Source organism: Diadema antillarum, unplaced genomic scaffold (genome assembly GCF_040938485.1).
Source record: "Diadema antillarum isolate AM-2024a unplaced genomic scaffold, OU_Dant_1.0 seq00000389_RagTag, whole genome shotgun sequence".
NCBI lineage: Eukaryota > Metazoa > Echinodermata > Echinoidea > Diadematoida > Diadematidae > Diadema > Diadema antillarum.
In genome coordinates, this window is record NW_027271386.1 from 1,029,874 (window position 1) to 1,057,653 (window position 27,780).

A 27,780-nucleotide genomic window follows, 5' to 3' on the forward strand; every position below is an offset into this window, starting at 1 on the left:
TTGAAAACTAGTTAAGTGCCTAAGCACTTGAGCAAAAAGAAAGGTCATTTGTACAAATGTGCATAGGGTATGAGCTAATTACAAATTTAAAGGATGGATGGAAAGACTTGAAAAAGACTAGGATAGGGTTTGACCCACCTCTTTCACTGATGCTTCCACTTTCAATCTCCCCTTCGTCACAACTGGTGTAGTCCGGAGTTGATCTTATTTCCTCTTCGGAGCTACTTAGGGAGTAGTCTCGCCTCTTCCTCATCCCCTTCCCCTTGTGAGGTTTGGGAGGAGGGGGGCGCACGCACTCGCTCTGGTCAGAGCTCAAGGAGTCGTTGCGTATCATGGAGTCTGTCTTCCGCGAGTCCTGCTTGCTGGCCTTTCCCGCGGCGGAGCTGGGGTCGAGGTGCTGCTTCGGCGTCACGTCCGTCCGCACGCTGTACAGATCCCTCGATCGGCTGTCAGGCAGGTCGTCGCTGGAGTTCATGTGTCTGTGGCCGTGGGTGTTTCGCTTCCCTGCCGAATGGGCATAATGCGAGGATCGCTGCATTCCGTATTGCACTGGTGGTGGGCCAAAGTCGCTTGGTATACGCTCTTTCTCGCGTACATTCGATGGCACATTATGAGTTACATGGTCTCTCCTGTCCCTCTCGCGGTCCCGCGTTCTCCTCTCTATATGAGGTTCCATCTCACTAGCTACTGGGGGTGAGTCCATCCCCTCCATCCTATTGATAGATTCCCGCTTACCTACAACACTAGAAGTTTCAGGGTACCCATCCTGCAGGAATTCCTGCGGAGGATCATCATACATCCGTCGTTGTCTGTCCAGGGAACGTCCGCTGGAAGTCCTTGACACAGGCTCTTTATGGTAATGCCTACCGGTATCCCTTTCTTGATCGTCAGAGTAGAAACGTTCCTCTGGAGGGAACCCCCTCCCTGTCCTTTCACCTTCATGGTACCTGGGTGGGTACCTGTCATTCTCAGGGTAGCGTTCCCGACGCTCCCGATACTGATCTGGTTCGGGGTATTTCCGTCCCTCGGGCTCGTGATCGGGCCCCGAGAGTTTCCCCCTCCCTGCATAGTTGGCACGATCTCCGCTCGGTCTCTGTCCATACCTATCGCCGCTCCCAGACCGGTCCCTTTCCCCTGGCCGATCTCTCCGGGCGTACCTATCCCGGTCCCTATGTCGGTCCTGGTCTCGATATTGCAAGTCTCCACTGGAGCCATAGTGGGGTTCCCGTCTCGCAGAACGGGGACCTCGTATATCGCGATCGTCACTGTGACGTAGACTGTCCCTTCCGTGGGACCGGTGCCCCATCCTGGATGTGGAAGGCCCTGAATCATCATCCTTGGAAAGCTGACGTGTTAAAGGCGCATGTTGGCTACTGCCTCTGGATAAACTTTTCGATCCACTGCTGCTGTTGCTGCTTGATCCTTCTTTCCCTGACTGCCCGCGACTGGACGGGGATTTACCCTCACTCATCCGCGGCTCCCTGTCTCTCTGATTCTGTCCCGTAGTTGGTGGTGAAGTTGTTGAAGATGTCGTTGTGGTAGTCGTTGTAGTAGTCGTTCCTGTCGATGTCATGGTGGTGGACTGTGAAGTTGGTACTGTCCCTGCTGCTCCAGAATTGCTTGGTGAGGCTCCCGATGTTGATGAGAGGGATTCTGTTGACATGGCAACTCTCTTGAGCTTGTCTGTTGGAGTAGAAGGGGGTGTTTTTCCCGATCCATGATACCACTGTCCGGTTTTGGTCAGGTATTCCTGCTTCTTGCGACATAGCTTGCACACCCATAGAACCTGTCACAAGACCAAGACAATACAAGGGTTCAGTGATATTACACTTGTACAAACTTAATGATTGTTTTCATATCAATGTACTACAGGTATATTCCTGCATGATATTAATATGCACCTTTCTGCTCTAGTCAAAATGCAAATATCAACATTGCACAGAAAACCAGAAAGACCCTAAAAACACACGAATTCGTGACACATGCATGACTAAAATGAGCAGTTTAAGCAGCTATCAAATTTTATAACTGCTCGTTGATAACATTGGGTAGTGGGTAGCATTGTGTGAATTTCCAGGTAAATATGATTAAAAATTTGATTAGTGTCTAACAACAGGAAATATTTATACTCTGAATGAAAATTTACATTTAAATTGGATATCCTCTCACATACACCTCTCAGTAATTCTGCTTGGACAGGCCTCAGTTGTGGCAAACTTGATAAATATAACTATGTCATGTCTAGTGTTGCATCCATCTCATATAACACCAATATTTAGACATAGAAAACTCAATTTGGCATGAAGTAATTGAATGAAAAGCAGTGAGGTTTAATCCCTTTCTTTGAAAACCATGACATGATTGCATCTGAAAATGACAGGAAATAAACAATTCATGTCAGATCAGGATTGGCACTTGGCACCTTTGACAAGAATGCATAAGCAATACCCCGTACCAAAGGGTACCACAGAAGATACCAAGATACCACAAGAACCAAAGATCATTTGCTCTTGCATGAATGCCTCAGCACCACCCTGTACAAAAAAAAATACCAAAGAAGGTGCCAAGACACCATCTGAACCAAAGCTAATGTGCCAACAGAAGAATGAATCAGCACAACCCACCGCCACATGACACTGAATGCGATACCACAATATCACCTGCACCAAAGTCCTTCTGCAGCTGAGAGAACCTACCACCATTTGAAGGAAAACCAAGCTAGCACCACTTGCTCCATAGAATCTCACCAAAGTGTGCCCTCAACTGGTTGCATATAGGCCTTCAATGCTTTTGCAATGACTCTTTCATCTTACTAATTGGAAAAGTACTGTGCCATGTTCAGAAAGCAACATTCCATTGTTTTTAGCTTTTCTTCTTGATTTTCCTCTTGTGAAAATAGATTGATGATCTGGAGTATGTTTGTATGATTGAAAGTCTGCTTTTAGACGCAAAACAGCTGAAGAATCTATGCTAATATTACATTATGTTAATCTGAGCAAAAACCAATGTGTCAGTAGAATGTAAAAGTCTTGCTCACCGAAAAACTTTTTGAACAAGCTGGATTGGACAATCATAATTTGATTTGCGGGAATTAAACAAATGGGTTGAGTCTTGGGCACTAAGGAAAGCTTGACAAATCATGACAGACAAAAAAATTTTTTTATAAGAAATTTTTTTTTTTTTTTTTAATACTTAAGACATTTTTGTAGTTTTCTTGTTTAGTATGATTCTGAATCTTCTGAAGCTCTAAATAAGATTTGGATGCAATAGATACTTATTCACAGGATGTGATTTATGTGTGTGAGAACTGTTTTCTGTTTGGCAAAGACAATAATGTGAGACATTAAAGAGTCCATTGGCACCAAATTGAAATGGACATCCTTAAAATATAGGATTGTTTTTTTAAATTAAAAAGGTTCTTATGGCTTTGTCCTAGTGCTTATATATATATATATATATATATATATATATATATATATATGCAGCATTCCTCACTTACAAAAATATTGCACATATTTTAGAGAGTGATAAGCCCATGCAAGCCTAAACTAGCTGTTTGAGGTGAAGCTCTCATAGTACTCGAAAAAATTATTACAGAATGATGTTTGCAAGTTAAATTTCATCCTGAAATCTTCAAGCAATAGCGAAATGCCTCAAGGTTTAGACAAATTATACTCGAGAAACAGAGGAATGAATTTGAGAACATTAGGAAGCCGGCATATTGTGTTTCTATTAGGCATGTAATGATATTATAAATTATAGTATCCGAATTTCATATATACTATATTTGCATGTATTTTACTCTGTATGTACAAAGAATTATAATTTCATGATTATATTTGCAGTACAAGTATTTGACAGTTTTGTTATATTTATATGTATCCATCATGTCTTTTATGTACAATTGTGAGCAATTAAGTAATTTCCTTGCTGCGAGTCACAATTTCGATAAACCATGAATAATAATAATAATGTCTACATACTCATACATAAAGGGCTATGAAGCAATTATTGTATGTAGTTGGCATAACATTAAAGCTTATATTGTATTATTGTATATTAGTGTATGGCAATTGTACATTTGTACATTTTGTTGTATTGTATTCTACTGCATTTATGGGTTGCCATTATGCTGAGAAAATGGATGAACAAGTTCAACGACATGTGTTAAAGGGATGGTATTGTTTTGGTTGAAATGGGGATTCAGATTTCAACTATTTGCGAGATAATAAGAAACCACTTATGAGATATGAAGGAGCATACAATTCTATCAAAAAACAAAGTAAAACAAAATGGTCTTGATACAAGATGGGTCCCACCTTCTATTAGGACCTCTTTGTGTTTGGATATTGCAGCTATTTCAAAACCGATTTTCATCAAATAAATTTTTAATTCTTCTTAGAATTGCATGCTCTTTCATATTTCATAAGAGGTTTGTCATTATTTCACAAAAAGTTGGAAACCTGAAGCCCCATTTCAACTGAAATTATACCTTCCCTTTAAGGAGTCATGCTTTATCTTAAAGAATATCTCGCTTGCCCATCACCAGGATAGAGGAAATAATATCAAAGGCAGATGAATGAATAAATGTCAAACAAACATACGTGTACACAGGGAATGATAATGATACGCATTCGAAGGGGCAGAACCTAGACATACCGACAACAACAACAACAACAAAGAAAAAAGGATGACATAGTATGATAAAACACCTTGGTAATGGTATGAGGAACATTGGGATGAAACATAATAAAAAGGGAATATACAATGAACAAGAAACTTGAATTGAGTCAATTGCTAGGAAATGCACAAATCATGCTGATTTTTACAAACTCATATAGGCAATACTTATATTTAAGATATGTTACAAGCCAACTCATCTCTATGATATGCTAGCAGCACTACCAATGTAGGCACTCTCAAACAATACAAATGAAAATCCCAATGACAATCACATATATGTTTTAATGTTGCTTTTTTTGAAATCCTGAGACTTCTTAAGCTTCAAAGTTGACAGTTCTGCAAGAAAAGACCATATGTTTGCACATGATTATACATTTGCATAACTATGTTTGCGTTTACACTGGAGCAAACATTTTCTAAAACATTATTGGCAAAGTTCTGATGACTGAAAAGCCTCATTCAACAATTTCTATGTGTTTCTATTTACAAAGTCATTAAAAAATGTATTCAATTAATGCTCACCCTCCCGTCAATTGTATATGAACTTTTAAAGCAAGTATTAAAGCAAGTATAATTAGCCTTTCCTCTATATTTTATGAGTAATAGATTGCACCGTGGCGTGCATATGAACTTAAATAACAATACACTGTGAGTTGTATCAGTTCCAATATACATGGAATAAATGAATCAGAGTGCTAGACAAAGAGAACGCTTGAACTTTATCTCCCGGCCGGGGTCTCGTCAGCATTCCCGGTGCGGAAATTCGGAATTGCATGATTCTGTTACGAACACAACATGGAATAGCAGCGAAAACAAAAAGTTAATTTGTCCAATTTGTAAGGTAGAAACAGAGCCGGGCTGACATTTCAGCCGATAAGCCATAGAATTCAATATGCCCCTGGAACACGGAGAGAATCTTCTGGCTCGATATATGTCAGTTGCAATATTTGCTGTATCTTTTTCTCTTCTGATGGGATTTTTTTTTCTCTCTCTCTTCCTCTCTTTCTGACCCTCTGCCTATATCTTTCTCTCCTTCTCTCTCTCTATCTTTCTCTCCTTCTCTCCCTATATCTTTCTCTCCTTCTCTCCCTATATCTTTCTCTCCTTCTCTCCTAATATCTTTCTCTCCTTCTCTCCTAATATCTTTCTCTCCTTCTCTCCCTATATCTTTCTCTCCTTCTCTCCCTATATCTTTCTCTCCTTCTCTTCCTATATCTTTCTCTCCTTCTCTTCCTGAACTCTCTTTCACTTCCTCAGCTCTTCTCTCGATCTCTCTCTTCTTTTGTGTTTTCTCTTTCTCAAGATCTTCAGCATTTTTTAATGTCTCTTTTGTCTGTCCATCTACCTCTCATTCGCGATCCCTCTACTTCTATATCTCATCTTTTTCTAATCTTTTCTCTCTTCTTTCTCCATCTCTTTTTCTTTCTCTATCATTTCTCCGTCTCTCCCTCTTTCTATCTCATTCTATCTCTCTCTCTCTTTCTCTATTTGTCTATCCATTTCATATTCTGTCCCTCCCCCTCCACTTTCACTCCTCTCTTTCCTTCATTTTTTCCCCACATTTACAACTACATTTTTATATTCAAGTATTATGTCATATTCTATAGAATATATCGATTCCACAAGATATATATCAACATACACATAAAGATCAATATAATTCCTAACCATATAAAATCCATATCATAAAATATACCTTCTAATTCATATTTGTTCTCACCTTCTCTATCATGCATTGCAAAGATATGTCACACATGAGAATATATAAGACACTTATGCATTACTTTCAAAGACCTTGGTTTCCTTTTTCTTCTGTCGAAATCCATTCACAATCTATGTCACTTTTATCCCTTTTTCTTTTGACTCTTCCCCTTTTTTCTTATCTTTTCCATTTATGCCCTATGTATTTTGTCTTAATTCTCATCAAACAGATCTTTGTCTACAGAAAATAATGTGATGAGTTTCAGGCAGGAATGAACTTTGACACACATACACACAAACACACACACTTGCTCTGCGCCAAACTGCATGTAAGTTCTGTCAGGTATGAAAGCCCACTATCCCCTGTCCGAGAGCACTATCATTCTCACTCTCTCTCTCTCTCTCTCTCTCTTTTTCTCACACACACACACACACACACACACACACACACACGCAATAAGAAATCCTCCTGCAGAGCCCCTGGTGGAAGCTTGCAAAGATACGTACACAGGTTGGCACATGCACCGTTTAATGCACGATCACCACACACACACACACACACACTCACTCACGCTGGCTCCTGTGCATCGTGGGTAGAAACACAGTCGAGTAACCTCTCGCTTCTGTCCGGAGCGAAACCTTGATCCTTAAAATATGTGTACACCGGAACTGTAGGGCCAAACACGGCATAATGCACTTAAACATAATCAACAATACGAGCATGCAACCACGAAGGTTAAAGATTCACCCCTGCCTCCTCCCCCCCCCCCCCACTAAACCTCCCTCTAGTTCGCTAACATTTCTTCAGATTTCAGTGAACTATTTCCTCCTCTCTCATCTGTACTGATCTGTCATGTTCATGAGATGCATTTTGGCATACAGCTTTCCAAGAAATATTTTGTCCACTTCTAACATGCATATGATTTTACCTTCCGAGCTGCCAAACTCAAGTTACACTTTTTTGTTACACAACTTTCATCATACATAACAGTCCTGTGAATTTATTTGGTTAATGCAAATTGCAAGCCTTCTAGAAATTCTTCCTTCTTCCTTCTTTTCTTACGTTCTTTCATCTGCATTTCTAGTACAATATAGGTGTATCTTCTTATGCAGCCTGGCTCTATTTAAAATCCAGATAAAGTTGCAGTCATGAAAGCCAAGAAGATGACAATATAATGCACCTTGGATGTAATTAAGTTTGAAATACCATGATTTGTTTGGAAAAGATATTTTAGCTATCCCATGGCAGACTTCCACATAAGAGTCATAGAACAGTTTGTAATATGATTTCTACACATGTTTGTCTTATTGATTGCACACATATATATCTTTCTCTCTTAAAATTTCTATCTTCTGTTTTCCCTTTTTTTAGATACTTTTAGCTTTTACAATGTATTCCTCTTTGTATGATTAAATGATACAAAATCTACATCATCATGTCCCAATTTTGTTTCTCAAGTTCAAGTTCATTTTCATTTTTCTCCATCTCAACATAAGTAATATCACACACGCACAATGTACATGAAAGTAAAGAAATTTCAACATAAGTAATCAATAAAAAGGGGGAGTATTATATTTTAGAAGGGGATCATAGAAGTAGGCATTATGGTGATTTATCAGAGGATGCAGATGGGTAACCACTGAAAATTGAAGTTAGCAGATTGTGGATCTTCAAGTTAAAATATACAACGTTTATACAAAAAACAACAACAATAAAATGAAATTCATGGTCAACAAACCCAGTTCATGTTGCCTGAACAATAACCAAATTAACTGATTTTTCTATAACACGCATTTCCCATAGACACCTGCCCGAGTATACTAAGGACTCTTCCCTTAACAGGTCAAACATAAATATAAACATAAATTTGTATTATTGTATTGGGCTGATTCGATTAAATGAAACATATAAATCCGTATGTCTAAATTCATGTACACCATGTCATTTTTGTTTATCAGCATCACTGCATCCTAATCTTGTTCCAAGATGAATTCTCTCTCCCTCTCTCTCTCTCTCTCTCTCTCCATCTCTCTCTCCATCTCCCTCTCTGTCCAAACACTCTCTACTCCTCGCTCATTTTAAAGGGATGGTATAGTTTTGGTTGAGATGGGGGATTTAGATCTTTATTTTTTTTGTGAGATGATTAGAAATCACATATAAAATATCAAAGAGCATACAATTCCAAGAGGAATTCAAGGCTTATTTGATGAAATTCTGTTTTGAAATGGCCGAGATATCTAAAACCAAAGTAAAACAAAGTGGTTCTAATAAAAATGTGGGTCCCACCTCTTATTAGGATCTCTTTGTTTTTGGATAGCTCAGTTATTTCAAAACCAATTTTTATCAAATAAACTGTGAATTCCTCTTAGAACACTATGCTATTTCATATTTCATTAGAGGTATCTCATTATCTCACAAAAGTTGGAAACTTGAAGCCCTACAGTATCTCAACCAAAACTATAATATCCCTTTAATTTCTCCTTCTTTATATATTCTATCTCTCTCTCTCTTTTTTTTTGGTGGTATCTTTCCTTCACAAACTCTCCTTCCTCATCTCCCCAATCTCTCTTCACCATCCTCTGCCCGTACCCCGGCCATCTCGATCGCCGACGAAGGACCCGCATTGCCAGCGCTGCATTCGCTATGTACACATATCGTGCCGTGTTGACACATAAACGTGAACGTCTGCCCGACATCGATCCCATCTTGTAGCGGAGTGTGACGTCATGCGGCAATCGAAGCGACTGAGCGGGATGGAGGGGTGGGGATGGTGGTAAGGTTCGAGGGGGGGGGGTACTGGCAGAGAGGGGTCAGGGTTATACACTGCTCTGCTTTTTCTCATAGAGCACACACCGAGAGTCAAGTGTCCAATTTTCTGATAGGGATCGAGGCATATAGAACCGGCGAAGATAGAGCACGCCTGCATGTATACCAGCCACTAACACTCACCACTCACCGCCAATTGGCACATTACCATACTGATTGGTCTGGGAGCTGTACCAAGCGGCAGAACAGTCTGGTGCTTTTTATGGTGTGAATGGCAAAAACCCATCTACTGCACCGACAGAAAGATAGAAATGATACCGTGAAAATATTTCGCCAATCCTTTCTGCCGAGCAGCTAGAGTGAGCACTTGTATTTAACATCAACAAACCACTATATGAGAAATGGAATATTCTAGCATTCCCCTTCACATTTATGGCACATGGAGATATGGAAAGCATCATCTGGATGTCCATTACCATACAAGAATTTTTGTTGATAGAGAAAGATGCAGAAATATGTAACCAATTCAGGGAAGGAATCAATATACCTAAACAGAGAATATAGACTACCAAAGAGTATGAGGAATACATGTCTTGACAAAATATGTCAATACATGTTTTGTTTTGTTTTGTTTTATTTTGTTTTTTTATCTCACCACATTAAAGGACACATGACAAACGATCAAGCGGATCAAAAAGAAATCTGATTATGAAGTGACTGCTATCAAGACATGGCTTTCCTCATCAATGACACTTTAACAAAGATTAAGACCACATTATGCCAGAAAGATAGATCAATAGATAGATAGCAATAGAGAGATATATAGATACATAAATAGACAGATAGATAGAGAGAATACAGATGGAAAGATAGATAGATATATAGAGAAAAAACAACAACAGATAATCAGAACAGGCAAAGGCATGAAAATGAATTAGTGCTATTTCTAGAGGTCTTGAATTGTCACTACATGTATGCTTCCAGCCTATATTGATATCTATATCATTGGGGGGGGGGGGGGGGGGGGGGAAGGGAGAGGGGAGAGGGGACCCAACATGACTAACAGAGCAAAATGTAAGTTTGTTCATAGTCCATGACCCTAATGAGAAGAATGCAAATAATTTTTAGCAACAGGAGTTGAATGAGAAACTAACATAACTTTAAAGATGATAACATTGATCACACAAGTCTACACAGGAATTGATAAAATCTCCCCCACCCCCTCCCCCCCCCCCCCCCACCTGTAAGACTAGTTAATGTTGATCAAGTGACTTGCCTATGGGCACAAACACTGCTGCCAGGGGATTTGAATCACGGACCTCAGGATTAAGAGTCCATGTTCTAATCCACAGAGCCACAAAATGGCTCCTCCAATATATGAAATTTCCAAAATCAAGAATATTTCAAGACCAGAAAGCAGCATGACTTGAACTGATCTTCAATTTTTTGCAAAGGTACAGTGATTTCTTGTATAATGTGTGGATGGAATGTGACCTACAAGCATTCCTTTTTAGCATTCCCCCCCCCCCCATTTCCAGCGTTTCTGTATACATTCAATATCCGTCAAACGTATACATTCCTATATTATTATACATTGTGATGTAATTTATGACTTCAACTTCTATAAAATATTTATATGTATTTTCTGCTACAATTGCAAAAATGAATGAATGAATAAATAAATGAATGAATGAACAAATGAATCTTTAATTTTGAAATATGCAAAATATATTCTAGAAGCTTTGAGAGGAAAAAACAATAGAGAGATAAAATTGCAATATTTGTGAAATATGAAAGTGAAAGATAAGACTATATAATGTGAAAATAAGGAAAATAAGATTTAAGAGTTACCAAGCGATAATGACAGAAAATTGTGGTGATTGTGATAGTAATGATAAGCGGAGTGATTGCAATAATGACAGTGATAATGATTGTGATGAACCGGGATTCCGTTCAGCACTGACGTGGCATATGAAGATAATTCGCCATTTCCGACAGGAGTGAACTGGTCCTGGCTAGGATTATGTAATCTTACGTGTGGGGGGCCCAACACCAGGTATGATGCCCAATGTAAACAAAACTCCTGCCATCGTACTTGATTCGATTAGAGCTGATTTACTGAGGTAATTATCCGGTGGGCCAGGGGGCGAATCAATAAATATATTCGTCATTAACGGAAGTCTGCTGTAAGTCATCGGAAGGAGACGTGACACCAATGTTGGCCTATGGTGGTATTAACAGTCTCAAGGCATCAAACACCGGCAAAAGGTCTTAAATTACATGACAAAAAAATAGAACTATGTGCCCTCTGTGGTGTTGCTTGAGAAAGTGTACTATCAGCAAAAACTCTCAAAAGTTCATCTGAAGATTGCACTGTCTAACTATATACTATTATGTCTGTCTATATTTGAATATTCATCTTTATATCTGCTATTATCTTTCTCTCTCTTAGTGAATATATAAGTAGACATATGCATGTGTGAGAATGTATGTTCATGTGTGTTGTGTGGATCCTTTATCATGTAATGAAATAGGTGTGACAACTAGAAATGTCGCTATGGCGACTGGTATGCCTCCGCCATAATGCATGATTCTCCTAATAGGTCTAAATAGTACATGTGGACAATGTGTGATTACATTTTCACAAAATTGGCAAAATGTTAAAATGACAGATTAGTCACAAATGTGTTGAATGCTCACCTTCCATGACCTAGGTTTAATTGGATGAATAGGAGAGCATGTATTTGGGATTTACGGACTTTAACTTGACTTTGACCCATTCATACATTTATGCATTGAGTAATTTTCAAGGTATTGAGAAAAAGTGCAATTTCTGTATTGAATAGTAAATTGTTACCATTTTCATCTGGCCTTTGACCCTAAAATTCATAAGATAATCACTGTCAGGCAGAAGATGCATAAGATAACTTTTTCAAGATAACTTGAGCCACTTCCGAGATACGGAGGAAAAACTTTCACTTTCACTTGATCTTTGACCTTTTGACCTTTGAGGTAAAAACCAAAGAAAAAAAACTTTCCAGAGAATCTCTATTAGGTTAAACATGCATACACCTAGTGTAAAAAAAGAAAAAAAAAATCCTGCTGGCATTGCACAAACATGAGGGAAATATTTAGTAAAATTTGGAAGTGTTGCCCTTGACCTTTGACCCCTGACCTTTGACCCCATGAACCCTAAATTCTCTAGATAATCACTGCCAGTCAGTACATGTATATATACTATGTTCCATGAAGAGACCTTGAACAATTTCCAAGGTACAGAGAAAAAAGGTGAAGTTTTAATATTTTTACTTGACCTTTTGACCGTTGACCTCATGACCCAAACTTTCACCAGAGAATCTTAATTGGGTAATACATGTATACACTAAGTTTCAAGAAAATATCTTCAGACACTGCATAGATATGATGGAAATAGTGAGATTTTATGTATTTGACCTTGACCTTTCGACCTTTGACCTTGAGCATGTGCACCCAAAAGTTGATAGGCACACCTTCACCCCCTAATACACATACATGCCAAGTTTCATTAGGACACCTCAAAAGGTTTTGATAGTTACCTTGTCCACAAAATTCATTACGGACGGAAGGACGGACGGAAGGACGGACGGACGGACGGACGGACGGACAACCCGAAAACATAATGCCTCCGGCACCACTTCGTGGCGGAGGCATAAAAATAGGCCAAAAAAGAAACCCATACAAAACAAAAAAAGAGTACATGACATGCTGACTACACAATATTATAACTACACAATATATTCTTATATTCAGACTAATACAGCAAAATGTTGGTTTTTAAGTTATTCATTAAAACACAGCAGATACCTCAACAGAGCCTGGTATTTATCTGTGACTTCTTTTGGTATAATTGTATTTTCTCAATAATTCATTATTATCAGTGGTTGCTTTACAAAACATGAGCCAATATTACAATCGTCTGAATATGTTGTTACACCAAGGGAACTACAAGGTGAGTTGATTTGATTGGAAAATTACAAAAGAAAATCTTGTATTATTCAACAAAACTAAAAAAAATTATTACATCTTAATCTCCTCCTGTCTTAATATCGATATTTATTATTGTTTTGAGAACAGATGAAAAAACCCTGATGGTTTATATCAAGAAAGTATACAAGCATGGTACATTAAATCAATTCATACTTAAACATCCAATTTCCTATGGGCTTGACAGCAACTGAACTGCAAAACTTCTCAAAAACTTCTCAAAACTTTGCACATGTGGTGGCTTGCTTTCTAAATCTACTCTTCTATCAGGTTTTTCAAAGCAACTTGAGGCAGACTGTGCATTGCAGGACAGTATTGAATACGGGAGAATTTACAACTTCCAGAATGAAACATTGATTTTACGCGATTTCATCATAAACATTCACAATCATAAGGTGATGTGAACAGAATTTACTTCCAAATCTTATAACATGAGGACTCCTCTTTCATTTCCTTAACCTGTTGAGGACCGACTAATTTTGCTACAACACGCATTTCCCATAGACACCTGCCCGAGTATACTCGGAACTCGTCCTCAACGGGTTAATGACAATGCTGTATTTACACGACATAAATCTTATTATGCTTCTTTTTTTACAGTACATCTTTTTGTGTTGGGAAAGAAGGAAACAAAAGAAGTATTTCAATACATTTACATATCTGACCCCGTACAACAAAACAAACAAAAAGTCGCCAGACATGGATTTTTAGTTAAGGGCAGATTCTGAAAAAGTAGACTCTAAGCTTTACAATGATGTATAACTCTGTTCAAATGGATTCTCCTCACCAATATAAATATTGGAAAGAGAGCCCCACTCTGGAAAAGTTTGAACTGAGAAAAGAGGCTCTGAAGTACAGTGTCTGTTCAAGCGCTTAATCGTTACTAAGCCGTGCTGGCTGTGCGATGAATGGGACAAAAAGCATGATGTAAACCATAGCAGCAACAACAATGAAGGAATTATCAGATTAAGCTGAAATTGAGCATGATCTATTAACACATTCTGTCCATGATAGATGTCAACTTTAAAAGCAGTAGCATTATCATTTCAAAAGTTATTAAAGTTGAAAGTGAAGAGTGTGCAATGGGTTTTCAAGAAATGAAAAGGGACCTCTAAGAAAAACCTAATCACACTAGTCTATTACCAAAAAAGGGGTTGTAGAAAAACTGCTGAAAACCCACTTTTCCATTAAATTTGTGATCCCAAACTCAAGAATAATGTAGAAGAAGAATAGCTCTTTCAGAAGATATGAACAACTGAAAATTGACTTGGTTGACCAGTTTCACCTTTCTTTAGTCCTCACATAAAATCAAGGTGTGCAACTTTTTGTTTGTTTTGTGATGCATGGTCACATATGTGCTGAAAGGTTCTTGAAAAAGCAAGAAAGTCACAGTTGATCGACTATTCAAAAATTTGCCTGTTTGAAATATTCTAGAGTGCAATATATTTATTTCTGTGACACCGGGAACTGACACATCATTTGGTTTGTTGTTGTTGTTTTTAACTCACATATTATATTTCTTTCATTCTCTTTCTTATTCCTGCTGTATTTTATTATAGTGTAATTTTGTTACATATTCCCCCTCTTTTGCTATCTGATTGATATGTGCACTTTTGTTTTGATTGTAATGTTATGTATTTGAATATATGTTTTTTGTATCTTTTAATTGTGCAGGGCCCCTTGGTAGAGCAGCTTATTAACTGAAATGGCTACCCTGTTGAAATAAAACTTAAATACATAAATAAATAAATAGATAAATAGTCAAAAACAGCTCTGTCTCAGACTTGTCCAATTAACCAGTCCAGTCAGGATTTCATGAAAGAAAGCAAGAAAATTCTATGGCAGTGTAGATGGCAGGAGCTTCAATCAAAATTATGACCAAAAAAAAAATGGCTCGAGAGAGAATGCTTGTAAAAAGCACAGCACACGTCAGCAACACACGGTGCTGTAGTCACTTTTTCCGGGAAACGAGACATTCCGGACGCAGAGCAAATACTGTGTCTTGCGCTATTTTTTGGCTCAGACGGACAGTCCACAGGGAAATAACCTAACCTTGCCTTAGTCTGGGTTACAACTGATGCATAAATGTCAGCTGTAAGAAAAAAAAAGACCACAGCAGTAAGTGGAAATTGTTATCTCTTTTTTCTTTCATGTCCATAAATACACAAGTGTCTCGAAGATATGTACATAATATGCATGTGTGCATGCATGCATGTACACATGTACACATACATGTAAGTGACTTGACATTATTATGGGAAACAATATAAAGTACACACACACACATACACACACATATATATATACATACATGAATACAGGGAGAGAGAGAGAGGGAGAGAGACAAAGAGAAAAGGAAAGAGAGATACAGGCAGATTGCTATTTGCTCCTTGACAAAGTTATTACGTCACCCCTCAAAATTATCAAATATGCCACCAGACTTTTCTGTAACATCATTTCTGGGTTTTTTTTATATGAAGAAAATATAAAGACCTGGTTTACCTTTGAGATATGGGCAATACGCTTGGTTAGAAATGTTGAGGACTGTTAGTTTCTTTGTCCTACAGGTTTATTTATGGACCTTTTTTTCTTGCAACATTATGCTTTGCTAACTGAAAAGATAAATTGAAGAGTTTTATCGCAAAATGAGCTAACTCCATTCTTGTTATAAGTTGAGATATTTGTGATCAAAGTTGCTAAAAAAACAAAGAAAATGATAAGAAAAAAACAGGCTATTTTTAATCACAACTTCTAGACTATTCCTTGTTATGTCACAAGTGAGGTTTTACTGGAAAAGTTTAATTTTGCTCTATGTGATGATGGACTTACTTTGAAATGTTTAAAAATGCCGCTTAGCTAATTTTGCGATAAAACTCTTCAATTATTTTGATGACAGACATTCAGTATCTCTGATCTATCATTCTGTGGGTCAAGAGTTTTCTTCTGAATAGATGTACAGAAGAAGACCAATATCATCCTATCATCCAAATAGGTAACTCTAAGCCATAGCACATGCTTTTTCCTTATGAAATGTATGATCATCCATGTGTTGACTACCACTACACACGTGCTTGATGGACAAGGTTACCAGTTAAACCGTTCCTCCTGCAATTATCTGACAGCCTTCAATGCCCCTAATGAGTTTTGAATTCTGTTTTTTGGCTGTCGACAGAGAACAGACAGATTGGTGATTAGCCTGTGCAAAAGCAATCAAGCAGTACATGCATCTCCTTTCCACGGTCAACTACATGTGCCATCGAACAATGGAAAGTATCACTTGGACATGAAGCATGAATAGAGCATGAACAGAGCTGATGGGCTCATAATTTCTTTTGTGACTCAAAGAACACCTGAATGATTTCGGTGAAACTCGAAATCTAGTGAGCTCAGTCTTGATGGCTATAATACAATGAATGTCTTAATATAAGTTTTATAGCAAAACAAGCACACTATTGCACTGGAAAAAGGTAAATAAAATAAAAATACGCACAGTTTTGATACAGAAAAAATAACAGGTATTGCTAGAAGTGTTCTTTTTGTCAGCATAACATAAATAAACATGAATTTAGGCCCCAAATGCTGACACTCTTGTCTACATTTTGGGAACCTGGTATACCAGGTTCGCGTATACCAGGTTCCCCAAAGGAATGGGTCAACCAGTTGAGGAAGGGTCCGGAGTATACTCAGGCAAGCGTCTATGGGAAATGCGTGTTGTAGCAGAATCAAACCATCCTCAATGGGCGAAGAGAAAAGAAGGGGGAGAAAGCCACAGATGGACATTGACTAGAGGCCTATCAAAGACAAATATATTATGCTAGCTCCCTGAAAGTTCAATTATCCTCTTTGCAACCCTGAAAATTAAATTTCTTTCATAAGCTGGTATATTGTATAGGTAGGTAATTCAGAACTTTCCTCAGAATGGTATAACTGGAAACCTCTTTATGATAGAGGGGAGAAGCAAAAACCTAAGATTTCCAGTGAATTATTAGCACCTTAAAAAAAAAATCCAACTAATATTCTTGGTATAAAAGGAGGAGCCTATTCTCAAGTGACATGGGGTTGGTCTTCCACTTCTTTTTAAAAAAACTCTGAAGTGTATTACTCAAAGATTTGATATAAAATGTTTGGTGACTTTATTTCTTCAACCATGCTAAAGTGATAAACGATCTTTGATGACAGACCTAAGACATGACATTAAGCTTTGGGACTTTAAAAAATGCAAGAGTAAAAATGGGAGAAAAAAAAAGCCTGCCGATAGAGGCAAACAAACTACAAAGGGCTTGTGAAAGAGATTTTTTTTTTAATCCATCCTTTTTTTCATCACAAGCAAAGAAATCTGCCCAGCTGCTTGAAGCAGGGATCTTCGCACATTTTTTTTTTCTTTGAGCCACTGATGACGTCAAAGCGTTTGTTTTCTGTCTCCGGCTCAAGGCCTATTGTGCGGAGAACGAGGAGAGCGTGAACCGAGAGCCCTGGTTAAGGGCGTGTGACGTCACCCTGGCTCGAGCTTCACAGATCCAACACCGCAAAAAGAAAAATGGTTGAAAAAAGATGGGCGTCTCCATCTCCGGGGAGACGGACATGGTATCAGAGGAACATCCTGAGAAAATTTGTCCCTGTTCGCCAGATGATTATAAATGAAGCAAACTATACAATTGAAGAGTTTAAATGAAAAAAAAAGATATCTATTTTACTAATTCAAGATAATTGAAATGCAAGGATGGGGGAAAATGAGTTTTGAACAATATCTTTGTAATCTCTACCAAGTTCGCAACTATGATACAGGTAGGAAGTTAGTTCCATTCTTCAACTGCTTTTACAGAGATTGTGTAATTACCTGCCCCATGAGGTGTATTGTCTTTAAGCTTCTTCTTTTTTTCTTTTTTCTTCTTTGCGATGACAATTGGGCTGGTCTAGCCCCCTCGGATGGATATAAGAAAATCATGAATGATCTTAGGTAACCATTGGTTGATATGATAAAAATTATTTATCAAGCATTGAGAATTTAGGGTTTCTGGGACGAACATTGAACTAGGGCTTTCTATAGCTCAGTCGGTAGAGCACCAGGCTAGCAATCAGGAGGTCTCGGGTTCGAATCCCAATGGAATCCCATTTTCTTTGCTCAATTTTCCACTAATAGATATTATTCATTTCTGGTCAGTTTTTCTGTTTGCGTTTATGATACAAAGTAGGCGAAATTAAGATATTGAAAGCATGTATATAGGCCTATACATTGAACCCAATACATTACCTATGTCCTGAGGAAAAATAATGAGGGGTCCACTAAAAAGCAGTTACTGTGCTAGTATACTGCTTTTAGCTCTTATGACTGATGCAAATACTTGCATGAGCTTCAATGACTTTCTTAACTGCAAAACTGAAATATTAAGTAATTTAAAAACAAAAATACAAACTGCTGGACATGACTGTAAAATGCCTACAAGCTACTAATGAGGACTCTGTTGTTTGAGTCCACAGTGTGCACTTCAGTTACAAGAGTTGAAATATTCTATTACTGCATGCGTACACACACGTCAGTGGTGACGTGTAAGAAACTTGTGAGGAATCCATGCATGAGATTCAAGGAATCTGGCTCCTGCAATCAAACAACAATCAGAAAAAAAAAAACAGAATGCAGGGTTTTCCTTGCAAATTTCAAATAAACATCTATTGCTCTTCATTTTGCAAAATATCTATGCAAGGAGCAACTTGTCCAAATGACTATGTTTCAAAGTAGCACATTTCTGCTAGAAATGCCCAGTCCAATTTTAGCTTAGTCCCAGAAATAGAAATTTATGTTTCATGTAGCCACAAACAGATATTGAGAGAAAGAGATAGAGAGAGAGAGAGAGAGAGAGAGAGAGAGAGAGACATGTGCGCACACACACAGACACACAAACTAAGTGTTTCTACACACAGCAAGCATCCAAAACACACAAACAAATAAACAATGAAAATAATGATCGTGCAGGTTTCCAATTTAGGTCTGGATAAAATGAGCCAATGTTTGTGACAAACTGCACCAGTCTAGCTGCTGCTGGGGTGTGTGCAAACATGTGATTTTTTTTTTTCTCACAGTTTAAAATGTACCAAGGACCAAACCGTGGCTGGAGCTTCATGAATTCAAACAGTATTTGTTCACAATGAAAGATAATAACAAAAAGTCATCAATCAATCATACACCTCTCTGTGCTGTCATGCTTCTGGCAGCCGTGTGTCATATCACATGAATTTGAAAAGAAAACGAGACTGCTGTGTATAGCAACCAGAAAACTGTGTGATGTGGATAAAATCATTGTGTTGCTTCTCCGCTGTTTGAAATTTGATCCTGAGAGATGTGCACTTTCCATTCATTTGCAGGAGCTTGGTGTACCATAAAACTACATGTAGAAACATTCATGGCATGACACTTTTATTAATTGGATGGAACCTATGGCCATTTTGTGGCATGAAACATTTGTGAATTGCTAACCATGAAAAAAAAAATTATGCAAGTACTATTAAGTGTAATCACAATCTATGCATTGTGAACACAAAAATTTCACATGCATTTCACTTTTGTTACCCTTGGCTCCTCGCAAAATTTGCAAAGGTTTCATGCACATGAAAATATCTGGTTTCACAGTATGTTAATACTTTCAAAAGAAATGAAAATCTCTTGCCAACAATGTTTCCATGAGATGGACCCCTTCAGACAGCCCCCAGCCCCCCCCACCACCACCACCACCTACAGACCCTATAATGAGCTTTGGAAACCATACTATAAGTTTTCTTTATTTCCCTAGTATAATGAAGCCTCTTCACATTGTGGGAGATCCTACATCTCAACTACTGGCCAAACAAATTTTGTTCTTTATGTTCTGTCCTCCACATAGGCTTTCATTTGGCTATAATCAATACACAAATTTTGTCATCATGAACTGTAAGAAAAGTTCTAAGTGTGAGACACTGACTGTGTGGCACAGTTATTGTCAAATCAAAACTTTGTAAAGATTTGAAAGCTGAGATGAGAAATGAAATATGTTGACATTTTAATTTTCCCTCATTCCAATAATCTAGTCCCAGAATATTTCTGTGGTTAAATGCTGAATCTTTCTACAACTGTTGTGATCATTCATTGTAGATATTTCTGAAGGTAGAGTAAGACAAAAAAAGTCTTCCAGTTAGTGGGTAATTTTCTTCAGAGAATCATCAAAAGCCTCTAAATCACTAAAGTTGTTGTTGATCCTTTAAATGGCACGACATTTAGATGGTATAGTTTTACATGAGATGGGGCTCCAGGTTTCCAGTCTTTTTGTGAGATAATGAAAAACCTCTTATAAAATATGAAAGAGCATACAATTCTAAGAGGAATTTAAAGTTTATTTAAAAATGGCTGAGATATTAAAAAATAAAGAGGTCTTAATAAAAGTTAGGACCCACCATTCATTAGGACCACTTAGTTTTACTTTCTTTTCGAATATCAGCCACTTCAAAACCCATTTTCTCAAATAAAATTTGAATTCGTCATAGAATTGTATATATATGCTCTTTAATATTTCATAAATTATGCTAATTATCTCTCAAATATTTTTAACTCTGAATCCCCCATCTCAACCAAAACTGTAACATCCCTTTAGATACTTTTTGTTTTGTCTAAAACTGGCATTTATTCTTTTTTTTTATTTTTCTGATTTTGTGCAGATTTAACAAACTCATCCAGTTCCACCTCATCATCCTTAAGAGTAAGACATGCAGTAAAATTCAGAGTTGCCAATTTGATGAGAACCAATGATGACACCTGCAGAGAAATCATTCCTAACGCTTGTTGGATTACTGGCAAACTACAATTTCCTGACTCACTCATTACTGCCTCGAGATATTTTCTCATTGTCACTTTCACTTTCTCATTTTTTTTTTATAAAGGAAGCATTTCTTAACATTGATATTGTAAATGGACTTTTAAGCAGAGCAGCCATTAAGGCAGATTGCGGGGAAATCCCTGCCTTTTGTTTCATCGATTGCTGTCCCGTCTTTTCTTTCCATGATTCGCTGCCCTACATTTCGATCCATTGCCAGCATTTCTCAGTTTTTCCTTGCATGTTAACACGGAGAACTCGGCTAATCAACGCATTTGGGTCTTCGGGATATGCCAAACATTCTCAAAATATCACTGACACTTTGAAGAAGATCGTTCATTCATCCAGCGCATGCAATAAACTATTATAATGCATCTATGCATTAATTTCGTCGGACGAAGTCCATGAAATATCCGTCCAAACTTCCACGATGACGTCACATGAAGCATTCAGCAAGCTATTTCCATCAAATTCCCATTTCTGATCATACGGTCATTAATTCCACTGACTTATGAAGACTGAACACCCCCCTGATGTGAAATGCATAACAAGGGACAAAATAATGAGCCATTTCAGATTGGCAAGGAACTCGTTTATAAACACGTTCAGAAGCAGCTATTACGGCAATCTTTGCATGTCTTGTTTTAGTCTGAAAGCAAACTTGCTGCCTGTTTCTCCTTAACACATTTTTAAAATCATTTCCAATTATGGTCAAAAGATTTTAACTGCATGGGTGCACGTTTTGTAAGATGAACAGTTTAATCTCTACAACACTATTGTGAATTAAGAGTTCAGTTAGACCTTCTATTTACTACAGTCATGGTTTTCTGCATGCATGTATTCATTGGCACTTACTCAAGTAAATACTACAAGGGTTTGTTTGAGGGTCAGACCAGTGCACTGATAACACTGCTATTATATTGAATGTCATATTTGTTATTAACATTCTTAGTTTCTGTTCACTCTGAGATTCCAAACACAAGTACAAACATGCTCCTGATGCATTTTTGCAAACACTTTTTTTTTTGCAAGTGTGAAAGCTCTCAGTAGCAATTTAAACAAGCAAGTTGCCGGTCATGGTTTGAATATGAATGGTGCAAAGCACTTTACTTCGTATGGATGAAAACTGAATTTCCAAAAAAGGCTTTTCAGGAATTGTTTTAAAAATAAAAAATTCTGGTTCAAATTTGTACTTACATACATACATAACTGACAAATTTATACTCTTCCTTTCTTACTTACTGACTTACTACTTTTTACTTATTATACATGTACTTTAAAGGGATCGTACAGTTTTGGTTGAGACCTAATTTCAAGTTTCTAACTTTTTTGGTGAGATAATGAGAAACCTCTTATGAAATATGAAAGAGCATGTTATTCTACGAGGAATTCAACGTTTATTTGATAAAAATTGGTTTTAAAATGGCTGAGATATCCAAAAAAGAGTGATTCTTATAAAGTGTGGGACCCATACTTTATTACGATCGCTTTGTTTTACTTTGTTTTTTGATGTTTCAGTCATTCCAAACCCGATTTTCATCAAATAAACTTTGAATTCCTTTTGAAATGGTATGCTCTGTACTTTATCATAAGTGTTTTCTTGGTATCTCGCAAAAAGTTAAAAGCCCAATATTCATCTCCACCAATACTGTACTGTCCCTTTAATACATAAATACACACATACACACACAATAAGAGTTACTTCCTTCTTCCTCTGAGTCGGCGATAATGTCTAAAATCAATGCAGTCACAATCAATGCAGTGAATCTTTTGTCTCAACATCTAACCTTCAAGTGGAGTATCACAGATGCAAACTGACAGACAGCCATGACAAGAAGACTCATTTATTTAACACTTTCTGTGCCAGCTACTTTGGATAGTGTATACACTGCAAAAAGTCCGGTGTTAAATATGAAACACCGAGCTGGTGTTAAATTTCCGGTGCTCATTCATGGTGTTAGATTAACACCTCCGGGTGTCATTTCAAAATATAAAATTGTTTTTTTAATAGTTTCTTAGTTACTGAATTTCTTGTTAATTCTGAACTTCAACAAGACAATGAAGAATTTTCCGATAAAGTACTTGATTTTTGAAAAAACGTGTAAATACATTTACATCACAGTAACACCAGTTCTTGTGGTCTCCTATTGAAGCGGAACGGGTGTTATACCATTGAAATTAACACCACCGATATCAAATCAACACCATGCGGTGTCATTAATGAATTAACTCTAGCGCAGTGTCAAAAATATCACCAGCCACAGTGTCAAATTAACACCACGAAGTGCCAGGTGAACACTTTTTAACACCGTCACGATACATTTTCTATACCTGTGGGTGTGGTCCTCTATTGAAGTTTGATCGGTGTTAGATTTAACACCCATGGTGTTAACTCTAACACCGATGTTTTTACAGTGTAATGCCATGAGGTTTTTTATGCCAATCAGCACCCAAAGTACACAAAGGATTAACCCCTTCTGTGCCAGGCACTTTAGACATTGTATACAATGCTATGAGGTTTTCTGTGTCAATTGCCACTCACAGCACACAACAGTTTAAACAAAGAAGAGAATATAAAAGTGGAAAGGTCAGAAAATAGAACTTCACTTCAACATAAGAGGAAAAACAAGGGACACACTGTGAACTACTGATAGACACAACTATTCTAGAAATGTTCTGTTCTAGGGAAGACTAGAATAGTACGTTTGTACCTTTAAGATACAAACTAGACAATAATCTACACACCAGAATTGTACATCGATACTTCTAAATGCTGAAGAGATAGGTCATCATTTTACCCCAAAATAAGTCTTTCACATGATGTTTTTGTTGTTATTCTATGTCTCCCTTTATTTCTTGTACAGTTATTCTATTCTTCTCTTCATTTCTTGCACATTGTATAAATCGCAATCATCATAAAATTTTCAAGGTTACCATGGAAGATTCAGAGCCTCTGAAGAAAAACTGAATAAGTTTGCAATTGTCTGAATTCTAGGAAACTAGAGTAATTACTTCTTTATATAGGCCCATTCCTACTTGTGATTGGGTATGTTACAATCTACTCTAGATGAATATGACACTAACATGCTACTCAGAGTAGCTCATAAAAGTTTTTGAGAAGTATACTAGAAAAACAAAACATTTCTGATATTGAGTACAAATCTCAAAACTATCCTTCATGATGTGAAGTCACAATTTATTCAATTTATTTAATGTGGAACTGTATGAATCCTCCGCACAATTCTTTTGTATACTTTGAGGCATCACACATAAAAGAAATAGTACATTTTTGGGGGAAAGTGTGTATTCTTTCCACAATTCCAGATCAGGTGTAATGATGAGGTTTGAAATTCATACATCTCCCTTGATAAATGAAAAAGAAGGATTCTCTCAAAGATCCCCCAAGTTTTGTTAATCTATGATCTCTTCAAGCATTTTCATTTTTTGTTTGTATCTAAAAGTAAAATCAAACTGTGCACTTCGTGACTCAAATCAAATTTGTTTTTAAATCTTGAATTACCTCAGAAAATCTTCTTTTACTAAAATCAATGTATCATTGTTGTATTTTTGTGCGTAATTTTTTTTTCTTCAAAGAAGGATTTCAGAAATGAATTGAAATTGAACTTGCACTTGAATTCAATAAGCAACTGCCAAATTCAACATTCTTGGGATAAATTCTCCTTTCAATTTGAAATAGACCGTTGGCACACACACACACACACAAAAAAACACACGCACACAGAAATCTCAGTGGAAGCTCATTGAAATTATTGATTTATGAGTCTTATTTAAATGACATTCCCTGTAGATGAAGGAATCACACCAAACTGGTGCTGTATGAATGTTTAGAAAACTATGTCTTTGTGTTTGTGCTTTTCTGGGTCCTGTTGCATGAAACTATATATCTTTAACCCACTGAGGATGGACTGATTTTGCTACAACATGCATTTCCCATAGATACCTGCCCGAGCATACTTGAGACTTGTCCTCAACAGGTTAAGACAGATGGTTACTCTTCAATCAATGGTAACTACAAAGGTAACACCAGTTTTACAGCCAATCAAAAAGCTAAAATGTCACCGATGATTATCATTGATTTCATATTAGATATTAATTGTAGAGTTACTATAGTTTTATACAACACAGCACTGGTTTCAATAAATGAATGAAAATCCTTGCGTCGAGTTGTTTTTTTACTGCAACTAATTGACAAATTGCCCTACATTGAGGTAAATACACCCAGAATTAATCAGTAGTAGTAGCCACAATAAAGATCATGGGCAGACATACTAGGGCAGGATTCAAACCTATAACCTACTGATCACTGGACAGGTGTCCTATCCACTAGATATACATATCCAGGAGGTTGCACACTTGTCGGAGCATCTCCAGCATGAATATCTTTAAGCCAATGATTTTTATTACGGCTATTCCTCAACACTGATTAAATTGGTGCTTAATTACTTCAATGTAGGGAAATGTTTCAATCAGTTGCAAGAGCCCTGTTTTGCATTAAAAGCACAATCCCAAAACATATATGACATTTAGAATTCCTGATATTATTTTACTTTCAATCCTCATGAAAATTCTCCTACATTGTCTACTTGATTTTACTTTATTTCTGTGAATGAAGTGGAATATGGAGTAATGTGGTAGCTTAAAACCTGCCAATATGGATTTTGCTAGAAGTGAAGTTGTTAATCATTTAGCATTTTAGTTTCTTAAGTGCTCTGGTAAAAATCTTCAATCTTCATTAACAATTTATGTTTGCTTGGCTATCATGACATAATTTAAGATCACTTACCAATCCTATCAAATTTCCCATTTCTTTTGGTAATTCGTGACTATGACTGCAAGAAATTTGACTGTGACTATGTCAGTCAAAACTATTTTAAACAATTCTTGCATTATTGTATGTTTCCTGTTACTTGGGACATTACTACAGATTAACAGAAACAGCCCCCCCCCCCCCCCCCCCCCCCCCCCCCCCCCCCCCCCCCCCCGCACAGGTAATTTAACCTCTACAAGAAGTTTGACTATGACTATGTCAGTCCAAACTATTTTAAACAATTCTTGCATTATTTGTGTGTTTCCTGTTATTTGGGACATTACTACAGATTAACAGAAACAACCCCCTCCTCCGTGGAGGTGATTTAACCTCTACAAGAAATTTGACTATGTCTATGCCAGTCAAAACTATTTTAAACAATTCTTGCATTATTTGTATGTTTCCTGTTACTTGGGACATTACTACAGATTAACAGAAACAACCCCCTCCCCCCGCACAGGTAATTTAACCTCTACAAGAAGTTTGACTATGACTATGTCAGTCCAAACTATTTTAAACAATTCTTGCATTATTTGTATGTTTCCTGTTATTTGGGACATTACTACAGATTAACAGAAACAACCCCCTCCCCCCGTACAGGTAATTTAACCTCTACAAGAAGTTTGACTGTGGCTAAGCCAGTCCAAACTATTTTAAACAATTCTTGCATTATTTGTGTGTTTCCTGTTATTTGGGACATTACTACAGATTAACAGAAACAACCCCCTCCTCCGTGGAGGTGATTTAACCTCTACAAGAAATTTGACTATGTCTATGCCAGTCAAAACTATTTTAAACAATTCTTGCATTATTTGTATGTTTCCTGTTATTTGGGACATTACTACAGATTAACAGAAACAACCCCCTCCCCCCGTACAGGTAATTTAACCTCTACAAGAAGTTTGACTGTGGCTAAGCCAGTCCAAACTATTTTAAACAATTCTTGCATTATTTGTATATGTTTCCTGTTATTTGGGACACTACTACACTCAGATTAACAGAAACAACCCCCTCCCTCCTAGAGGTACATTTGTAATTTAACCTCTACAAGAAGTTTAATTACATTGTTTGTTTGTTTTGATGCTTTCACATCAACAACCAATGAGAATCTCCAGATTTGCACTCTTAATATTGATTCTAATTTAATGAGCAGGAAATAGTTGATGTCTGTATGTATACTATTTTTATTTGTGTACTCTCAACATTTTAGTCGTCATTGTTGATGTTCTTGGAAGTGCAATAAATAAATGAATACAAAATACATAAATAAATAATGGAGTAGATGAAAAGCTGAGCATGTCAATGAATAAATGAATAAGTACATACATAAATAGGCAACATGTTAGCAGATGCCGATGAAAGCTTTATGAAGCCTGCTTTTCAACGAAAGTGACACAAAAGGAAACCTTTCAGCATTTTGAATAGAATTTTCGGTGATGGGGTGTTTCACAAGGACAAACGTGGGCTGTAGCCTCATTACATAGAAAGTTTGTATAGAAAACCACAGGATCGTGGGTGACAAAACAGGTGGTACAAACACAAACTGATCTATGAAATATCACCAAAAGAACATCAGGGACACACTTCTGTGGGACGAACATGATATAAATTCTTTTATGTTTTGTTTTTGGGGGTTCTTTTTATGGGGGTTACATATTAAATTGATGTTGAGAGAGCTGGGCAGGGGGAGATCGGGAAACAGTTCCAATTGAGGGCTCTGAAGCGTTATTAAGGGAGGAATAAAAGCAGGGAGACACGGTCGCGGGGACTTATTACGTGCTCAAAATAGCATTTCGAAACCACAGATTGAAACTTTCGGTAATAATTCATGACTTTGCAATGCCAGTAGCTGTCATCTTCGAGTGAGTGAGTCTAGGCAGAAACCAGTAAAAAAACCTTTTTGATATTATGCAATTTTCACAAGGTTGGCAGTACCGAAA

The 27,780-nt window shown here is 37.2% G+C and overlaps 1 protein-coding gene across 2 annotated transcripts in view; it reads right to left on the reverse strand.

The window, feature by feature from the left end:
• Window positions 1–27,780, reverse strand: part of LOC139731964 (regulating synaptic membrane exocytosis protein 2-like) — a 207,513-nt gene that overhangs the window by 111,142 nt on the left and 68,591 nt on the right. For both annotated transcript variants that reach the window (XM_071642836.1, XM_071642835.1), the window contains one exon: window positions 139–1,786. In XM_071642836.1, coding sequence (XP_071498937.1) covers window positions 139–1,786 — 1,648 coding nt within the window. The remainder of the gene's footprint in view (window positions 1–138; window positions 1,787–27,780) is intronic.